Source organism: Cherax quadricarinatus, chromosome 88 (genome assembly GCF_038502225.1).
Source record: "Cherax quadricarinatus isolate ZL_2023a chromosome 88, ASM3850222v1, whole genome shotgun sequence".
Classification (NCBI taxonomy): domain Eukaryota; kingdom Metazoa; phylum Arthropoda; class Malacostraca; order Decapoda; family Parastacidae; genus Cherax; species Cherax quadricarinatus.
In genome coordinates this window covers 6272564-6282770 of record NC_091379.1, presented here as the reverse complement: position 1 = coordinate 6282770, position 10207 = coordinate 6272564, and the positions used below count along the sequence as shown (strand labels likewise).

The 10207-nt window shown below is 39.8% G+C and overlaps 1 protein-coding gene across 1 annotated transcript; it reads left to right on the top strand.

The window, feature by feature from the left end:
* Positions 1 to 5837: 5837 nt before the first annotated feature.
* LOC128698522 (V-type proton ATPase subunit Vha26) lies at positions 5838 to 9955 on the top strand. The gene is made up of 5 exons (XM_053790780.2): positions 5838 to 5973; positions 7078 to 7253; positions 7424 to 7592; positions 8601 to 8752; positions 9097 to 9955. The coding sequence occupies exons 1-5, from the start codon at positions 5941 to 5943 to the stop codon at positions 9245 to 9247; spliced, it is 681 nt and encodes a 226-aa protein (XP_053646755.1). The 5' UTR covers positions 5838 to 5940; the 3' UTR covers positions 9248 to 9955.
* Positions 9956 to 10207: the final 252 nt, after the last annotated feature.

Sequence of the window (10207 nt, the reverse complement as noted above, 5' to 3'; positions counted from 1 at the left end):
TAACTAATCCTAGTTTAAAGTCCTAACAACCCCCTCAACTGAGTTAGCAAGAAAACCCACACCTGCCCTGGATAAGTGAACCCCATCCCTGGCATACATGTCATTTCGGCCATAGAAGTTGTCCCAGTTGTCAATGAATGGTACTGCATTATCCTTACAGTGTTTATCCAGCCAACAATTAATACCAATTGCTCTGGACAACCATTCATTACCAACACCTCTTCTTGGCAAAATGCCACATATAACAGGGCGCCCCCCCTTCTTCCTAATCATGTCTATAGCTGTCCTGAACTTTCTAACTAAATCCTCACTTCTACGCTTGCCTACATCATTGCCTCCAGCACTGAGGCAAATAATAGGATTGATCCCATTACCGTTCATGATGTTGTCAAGCCGGCTAACAATGTCCTCCATCCCAGCCCCAGGAAAGCATACCCTTTGTCTCCTACTCCTGTCCTTCAAGCAGAATGCCCTATCCATGTATCTAACCTGGCTATCCCCAACAACAACAATATTCTTACCTTCCTTGTTGTCGTTCGTCGTGACGATCCCAGTAGTAGACTCACATTCGTCGGGTAGCACCGAGAATGCGTTGGAGGTTTCCACGGGAGTTTCCACAACAGTCTCTTTCTTCTTCATCGTTTCTGGCTTTCCATTCATCTTCTTGATCGTCAACTTCGTCGTCCCCTGCTGTCCAACCACTGACCACGATCCCTTCTTGACCTGAGGACTCGAAACAGGAGGACTACTACGAATCCTCTTGTTTTCCTCGGTCAATCGCCGTATCTCCATCTTCGCTGCCCTCAATTCTTCCTTAAGTTGCTGGTAAAGTTGCTCGATGGAGGGCATCTTGGTTCAGTCCACGGGAGCAAACAAGACACTTCTTCACAGAGTTAAGTACAGGTCAGCACTCAAGAGCACACAAACAGGTCTTCACTGAGCTAAGTACACGTCACCACTCAACAGGAGGAGAATGAGGTAATCAGTCCTTCAACCTTGAGTCGATGTGGTCGGTCCATCAATCTTGAATGGAATACGGCATATGAGCGGAGAAGTGGCTTATATACCGTACGCAGGAGAGGTGCAGCAGTCGTAGGTGGTGTCACATTTGTCCAATGTGGAAGTAGGTCGTGCCACATTGAACAAATGTGACACCAAAATGGTATACAATACCGACAGGTTGGTATGTAAGGGTCCTAAGAAGCAAGATCACCACCCATCTAGAAACCCATCAGTTACACAACCCAGGGCAACATGGGTTTAGAACAGGTCGCTCCTGTCTGTCTCAACTACTGGATCACTACGACAAGGTCCTAAATGCACTAGAAGACAAAAAGAATGCAGATGTAATATATACAGACTTTGCAAAAGCCTTCGACAAGTGTGACCATGGCGTAATAGCGCACAAAATGCGCGCTAAAGGAATAACAGGAAAAGTCGGTCGATGGATCAATAATTTCCTCACTAACAGAACACAGAGAGTAGTCGTCAACAGAGTAAAGTCCGAGGCAGCTACGGTGAAAAGCTCTGTTCCACAAGGCACAGTACTAGCTCCCATCTTGTTCCTCATCCTCATATCCGACATAGACAAGGATGTCAGCCACAGCACCGTGTCTTCCTTTGCAGATGACACCCGAATCTGCATGACGGTGTCTTCCATTGCAGACACTGCAAGGCTCCAGGCGGACATCAACCAAATCTTTCAGTGGGCTGCAGAAAACAATATGAAGTTCAACGATGAGAAATTTCAATTACTCAGATATGGTAAACATGAGGAAATTAAATCTTCATCAGAGTACAAAACAAATTCTGGCCACAAAATAGAGCGAAACACCAACGTCAAAGACCTGGGAGTGATTATGTCGGAGGATCTCACCTTCAAGGACCATAACATTGTATCAATCGCATCTGCTAGAAAAATGACAGGATGGATAATGAGAACCTTCAAAACTAGGGAGGCCAAGCCCATGATGACACTCTTCAGGTCACTTGTTCTATCTAGGCTGGAATATTGCTGCACTCTAACAGCACCTTTCAAGGCAGGTGAAATTGCCGACCTAGAAAATGTACAGAGAACTTTCACGGCGCGCATAACGGAGATAAAACACCTCAATTACTGGGAGCGCTTGAGGTTTCTAAACCTGTATTCCCTGGAACGCAGGAGGGAAAGATACATGATTATATACACCTGGAAAATCCTAGAGGGACTAGTACCGAACTTGCACACGAAAATCACTCACTACGAAAGCAAAAGACTTGGCAGACGATGCACCATCCCCCCAATGAAAAGCAGGGGTGTCACTAGCACGTTAAGAGACCATACAATAAGTGTCAGGGGCCCGAGACTGTTCAACTGCCTCCCAGCACACATAAGGGGGATTACCAACAGACCCCTGGCAGTCTTCAAGCTGGCACTGGACAAGCACCTAAAGTCAGTTCCTGATCAGCCGGGCTGTGGCTCGTACGTTGGTTTGCGTGCAGCCAGCAGCAACAGCCTGGTTGATCAGGCGCTGATCCACCAGGAGGCCTGGTCACAGACCGGGCCGCGGGGGCGTTGACCCCCGAAACTCTCTCCAGGTAAACTCCAGGTAAACATAGGCAACAGTTAGGCAACTTTATTCCGAAACGTTTCGCCTACACAGTAGGCTTCTTCAGTCGAGTACAGAAAAGTTGATAGAAGCAGAAGATACTTGAAGACGATGTAATCAGTCCATCACCCTTAAAGTTTTGAGGTGGTCAGTCCCTCAGATTGAGGGACTGACCACCTCAAAACTTTAAGGGTGATGGACTGATTACATCGTCTTCAAGTATCTTCTGCTTCTATCAACTTTTCTGTACTCGACTGAAGAAGCCTACTGTGTAGGCGAAACGTTTCGAAATAAAGATACCTTACTGTTGCATATGTGTCTTACCTAACATACCTAAGAGTTGCACCTGTGTCTAATTTATCAACGTGTCGGTTCTCTGAACCATTAATAATAATATCTTTATTTTACTAAAGTACATGTACAGGGTATACAGTCCGAGCTGATAACAATGACATACTACTATATAGAAACTCCCTTGTTATGCTCCGCATTTCGGGCAAATTAGGTCAGTGTCCCAGGATGCGACCCACACCAGTCAACTAACACCCAGGTACCCATTTTACTGATGGGGAACATAGACAACAGGTGGAAAGAAACAAGTCCAATGTTTCTACTCTGGCTGGGAATCGAACCCAGGCCCTCGCCGTGTGAAGCGAGAGCGTTAACCACCAGGCCACCAGAGCCCATCTACAAAGGAAGAGAAGTTCATTTATAAATAGAAACTGTATGTTCCCAATTATATCAAGTGAGCCACCAATGGAAGTAAGTCAATTTCTCTAACTTTTTTGGGTTATGCTGCTATGTATGATAATCTATGTAACTATTTGCGGTAATTATCCTACCTATCATCTAAGACCAGCGTCAGGAAACAGCTGTCGTGTTTCTTGATCAATCTGATAAGAACATAAGAAGGAAGGAGCACTGCTTGGGTAGCAATGAAAACTGGACTGGGGAAATATTCCGTTAGTAGGATGGATTGTGAAGGACCTGCCTAGTATGGGCCAACAGGCCTATTGCAGTGTTCCTCCTTTCTTATGTTCTAATGTGACATTTTATTGAGGCAACGTTTCGCTCTCCAGGAGCTTTATCAAGCGGCTTGATAAAGCTCCTGGAGAGCGAAACGTTGCCATAGTAAAATGTCACATTAGTTGCATTTGTGTCCTTTTACCGAGCATATTGTTGGTAATTCTACCAACATTAATACAATTGTATTTGTGTATACCTAAATAAACTTACTGACTTGCTTACTTACTTACTGACTTGAAAGTTAAGACACATGTGCAACATCTGGATATCTTTATTGTAGACGTTTCGCCATCCAGTGGCTTTATCAATACAGATTCTAGGACATAATAGGAAGACAGTAGAACTATATACAAAAGATGAGGTAATCAGTCCCTCGGCCTTGGAGTTAGTGTTCACAGCATCGTGAACACTAACTCCAAGGCCGAGGGACTGATTACCTCATCTTTTGTATATAGTTCTACTGTCTTCCTATTATGTCCTAGAATCTGTATTGATAAAGCCACTGGATGGCGAAACGTCTACAATAAAGATATCCAGATGTTGCACATGTGTCTTAACTTTCATATTGTCGGTATTTTATACCTTTCTTGCACTACTTACTGACTTACTTACTGACTTATTTACTGACTTACTGCCAAGCACCAGCAAGGGCGAGACGCCCTCACCCACATCTGAGTTTAGTAACCGGATTCCTTATATAACCGTTAAATTTAGACATGTGCAACATCTGGGTATTTTTATTGTAGACGTTTCGCCATCCAGTGGTTTTATCAATACAGATTCAAGGATATAATTTAAAGACAGTAGAACTATATACAAAAGATGAGGTAATCAGTCCCTCAGCCTGGAATCAATGTAGATGAATGGTTCAGAGAACCGACATGTTGATAAATTAGCTTGTGCTACCAGGTCGGTTGCCGTGTTCCTCCCTTAAGTCAATGTGACCTGACCTGACTAGGTTGGGTGCATTGGCTTAAGCCGGTAGGAGACTTGGACCTGCCTCGCATGGGCCAGTAGGCCTTCTGCAGTGTTCCTTCGTTCTTATGTTCTTAACTCTTGGGTATCTTTATTGAGGAAACGTTTCGCCACACAGTGGCTTCATCAGTCCATACAAAGGAGAATGAACATCAAAATGGTATACAATACCGACAGGTTGTTAGGTAAGACACATATGCAACAGTTAGACAACTTTATTCCGAAACGTTTCGCCTACACAGTAGGCTACTGTGTAGGCGAAACGTTTCGGAATAAAGTTGTCTAACTGTTGCATATGTGTCTTACCTAACAAAGGAGAATCTTGAAGAACAGGAGGAGAATGAGGTAATCAGTCCCTCAACCTTGAGTAGATGTGGTCAGTCCATCAATCTTGAATAGAATCAATGGAATCAATGTGTTCAGTCCATCAGTCTTGATGACTGAGGGACTGATTACCTCAAACTTCTCCTTTCCTTACACTTTTGTGGTAGGTAAGACACATAGACAACAGTTAGGCAACTTTATTCCGAAACTTTTCGCCTACACAGTAGGCTTCTTCAGTCGAGTATAGAAAATAGGCCAGCACGAGGCCTGGTCACGAAGATGGCCGTGGGGGCGGTGACCCCCCTCCAGGTTATTTGTGTGTAATTGTGATATGGAAATATAAACACTTAAACAGTATAATGGAAATAAATGGTATCAAGCAGTATAATGTTATCCTTTATTGACAACGTTTCGCCCACACGGTGGGCTTTATCAAGTCACAAACAAGTGTGATATTTTTGAGTTATGTAGGACTCGTCCCCATTATTATAATCAAAAAGAAGCGCTAAGCCACAAGGGCTATACAGCGACTCGTCCCCAGCATCTCCTTCCCATAAACGTTAAAATATTTTTTACAGTTGCCAATATTGTTATATTTAAAAGAGATGCACCAAATTGAAGTAAGCATTTCAAAAAGAATTTCCCAAGTGTTGTAATTTTAATTAAACAGAGAGGAATCTGATGCTGTTTGAGTTAGTTAATAAATAATATTGTAAACCTTATGAAGGAATCAAGTACTAAGAGGAAAGTCTCGTGATGCGAGAGACTATATTACTCGCATTATAATAACTAAATATATTTAAAAACTTTACAAAATATTGTAAATTTAGGATTATAATACCTTTAATAAATTATTTTTAAATATGCATGTAAAGACAATACATTTTTTATTTATTTTTTAATTTATGTGACTGAAAGGTTTTCTGGTGTTGTCATCATATGATTGTTGTCTGCCGGATCGACCGTCGTTGACACCTGACACTCTGCCTCTCACTCTCTGCTGCTCTCCTCACAAAAAACTGCTACCATGGCGCTCAGCGATGCCGATGTCCAAAAACAGGTGAGTTATGGCGTCGCCAGCACCATAAGGTTTCCAGGAATGTGGAATATTATAGGAGTGATGAGGTATAACAGTGTCCGAGGAAGGGAAACCAGAGCTCTCATATAAAGTTCCTTTATAGTGTAAATTCTCGTAAATGCAATTGGAAAAAGTATCCGAAATTTATTAGTAAATGGTAATGCCACCTTAGTACGTGCTGTTCAAATTTCAATCATATTTGTGAAAAATTTAACTACATACAGGAGCTTGTATTTTATTTCGGCTAGGGTTTAGCGCTTGCTTCTGATTATAATAATTTACTTAGGCTAACCTAATTAATATGTTGATAATCATTGCAATTAATTTATTTCAAGAGTATTTATTACTTCTATGTGACCAAGTGTAAAGAAACTTTCTCCTTCAACTTTCCATGAATATTTAATTCTCCTGTAGAAAAGTGTCAGCCTTTTTCTTGACCCTTTTTCAGAGTATTTTTTTTATATTTAAAACTTTATATACTTAATACATATTTATATAAATACACCTAAACCAGTAATATTCTTGGTAACCAATACTAATACTCTGCAACTCCAAAAATTAAACTAGTATAAGCACCTGCCAATAACTCTACTATATACAGTGGACCCCCGCTTTATGATCAGCTCCCAGTGCGACCAATTATGTAAGTGTATTTATGTAAGTGTGTTTGTACGTGTATGTTTGGGGGTCTGAAATGGACTAATCTAATTCACAATATTTATTATGGGAACAAATTCGTTCAGTACTGGCACCTGAATATACTTCTGGAATGAAATATCGTAAACCGGGGGTCCACTATATACTGAACTTGAGCCGTGAGGGAGGAGCGTATTTTCTTGTGTTTGCACCGAAACGGTTTATGCATTAGTCTTCACACTGGCATTACAACAGGTAACTGAACACATGTACAACAGCATGAAATGCAATACTAACACTTGACATTCTCTCAATATAAGATACACTTTTTGTGAGATACTTTCTTTCCTGGCTATTAGAAGGTAAGTAACTATTTCGCTCTCCAACATCTTCACTTTTCCCATTACTGTGTCTGTACAGCTATTGTGACAAGAAATAATTTTCCACCAGATCCATCATATGATGGCCTTCATTGAACAAGAGGCCAATGAGAAAGCTGAAGAAATTGATGCCCGGGCAGAAGAAGAATTTACTATTGAAAAGGGTCGGCTGGTGCAGCAGAATCGTCTGAAGATAATTGAGTTTTATGAGCGTAAGGAGAAGCAGGTTGAGCTTCAGAAAAAGATGTAAGCTTGAGGTACAGTTCATTGTTTGAAAAAATAAAATAATTCATGATGGATTTATATTTGACATATTACTATTTTATTGCCTGATGTTGTATACATTGGTGTGTTGAAAGAAATTATAATTAGCTCTAATTCGTGATGTTCATATTAACAATGTTTTACCCCATCAGTGGTGCCAGCAACTTATTGAACAAGTCAAGGTTAGAAGTGCTGAAAGCCCAGGAATCTCATATTAAAAATGTCCTTCATGAAGCACAACAGAAGCTGAATATCATTTCTCAGGATAAAGCAGCATATAGCAAACTGTTGGAGGACCTCCTCTGTCAGGGATTGTGTCAGGTATGTCGCTATACTGTACTAAATACTCCACTTGAAGTGCTTTCTCATTGCCTTAAGAATACTTTTGTCTTGTTCCTACACTTCACAGATATCCCCCCCCCCCTTTTCAATGATAATGAAGTGTACACACGCAGTCAGCTTTCTCGCTACCGTGTGTTCCCATATACACCCTCTTCCTCACTCCTATATGTTTCTCATCTTCAACCCCTCAGGGGAGGTTCCTTGGCGCTGGTGAGGGGCTCTTGATCTAGGGAATTGGATCTGTGCTCCGGTTCCCTGAATTGAGCCTGAATACCTTCCATCACTTCCCCCCCCATGCGCTGTATAATCCTACGGGTTTAGCGCTACCCCATGATTGTAACAATTATTGTAATTCTCATCTTCATTCTTAATATTTTTTTGTATAAAAACTTTTTTTTTTAAATAGTTATGTATTTATAATTGAAACACTAAACCCATAAGGGTTATTTGGCTTGAATAGCTAAGGCTGCTAATTGCAGCTCAGTCTTCGATCAGTCATGTGATTGGTGATAACTGCTGCATAACAAAATGAATTTGTTACCTTAATGTATTTAAGATTCTTTTTCAGTGAGTTGTTAGGATGCTTAGCATTAATGTAAAATATTTGTAATGTTAAATCTCTGTATATGTATTTTCTTTAGTAATTTTTTTATCAGTGATAATACAACATAAGAATAAAGAGAATGCAGCTGTCTGCATGGATAAAAATAAAGTATTTATTTTTATAAATTTTTAACAAGTAGTGGGAACCTGTATAATGTGAATTTACATAAAAAAATATGTAGTTATTTTGATCTAACTTGATGGGTGGATAGAATTGGTGTGAAACGATAGATAAAAGTAACGCCTTGTTAATACAGTATAAAGAATGTCAATAAAATGCGGTACAGGAGTTTTCTTTTAATATAGAAGTATAGTACAATAACTATTGTAATTGATAATTATTCGGTGTAGAATAAATGTTGATCTTCTAATAATAAATTTCAGTTGTTGGAGCCCCATCTGATGGTGCGGTGTCGACGAGTTGACCAGGCCCTCGTTGAGCAGGCCATTGTAAGAGCTCTTGATTCATACAAATACCACTCTGGAAGAGATGCTAAATTGGAAATTGACACTGCAAATTGGCTCCCTGCTGAAATGTAAGTCCTGATTATTTTTTTTTTTTCACATTTGTCATTAGCAAACAATGCTGGGTAATTATTTTGCATCAGTGGCCCTATAAACCCCAACAACCACCAGTGCTGGGTGATGCCAAATAAAACTACTACTACTACTAACGTTTTTGTCTTTGTAAAAATAGTTTTACATATTTACATACCATATTTTAATTTAATTGAAAATTACATGGGCTTAAAGTTGTAATTGGGTAATTTAAATAATTACACAGCTTTAATGCTGACAAGTCTATCCTGCCCTTGATATTAAATCAGTGTTATTAAGGTATTATATCATTCCATCTTCATATTTAATTTTATTTCAACAGCTGTGGAGGTATTGAGCTGGTGACCCGTGGCAATCGTATTAAGATCTCCAACACCCTTGAGGCACGTCTTGAAATGTTGTCACAACAGTTGCTTCCAGAAATCCGAGCAATACTCTTTGGTTCAAACCCTAACCGCAAGTTTGACAACTAAGCATATAGTTTTTTCCTGCATCGAGGAATGACGTTAAAATTGCTGGCTATTGTGCAAAATTCAGTGAAAGTAGTAATAAAATTATTTGCATATGTGGGTGAATAATAACTACCACTAACTTAAGTAAACCTCCAGATATTGTATAGTTTGATAAGTTCCATTTTTTTTTTTTTTTTTTGAAGGTACAGAAAATTTCATGCAATGGCTTAAGTTGATCGTGTTTTAAGTTGATGAAGTGTGCTGCTTCAGGACTGCTAGCCAAGTTACTCAACATGTAGTGTCAGTACATGTAATCCCATATAAAACATTCCTCTTTTTTGTGATTTATGTAAATAGTAAATGGCTTTGTAACTATTTAATTACTTGTATGCTGTAATTATCAGGTTCATGACCATGGGTTAACTAGACATTTCTGTTATGACTGATGGTGGTCCTATTTTCTTGTGTTTGGGCACTATATGTAAAGTGTTTTTCTCAAGTGTTATTGGCATCATCAGTGTTTCACAAGTTGTCACTATTCACTATGTGAATAGTGACCATGTGACACTTCTGTAAAATGTTAACTAGCTCATGGAAACCTTGGAATTGTGTATAAGCAATTTTTTTATGGGTATTTATAGTTTAAAGCTTGTGACAACTTCATTAATGACTCATGAAGATTGTTTTAAAATGTTCATTTAGTCGTGGAAATAAAGAACATGATGTGTTTTTATTTGTATTTTTACAAATGTAACTTAAATCCTTCCCAGAAAAGCTATGCTAGTTAGGTTCACCTGTACTGCTTGGGTCATCGACAAAATTGCTCGTGTGCCTCATTCTTGAGAGCTGGGACAAAGGCCTTTTTTTTTCTCTGCCCCTCAAGGGCAGTTCCTGGATGCTAGTGAGCAGCGCTTGATCAAAATTAAATTTTGCCTCCTCTTCCTTGAATCAAACAAGAATCTAGTTTGCAGGTGCTGTTTA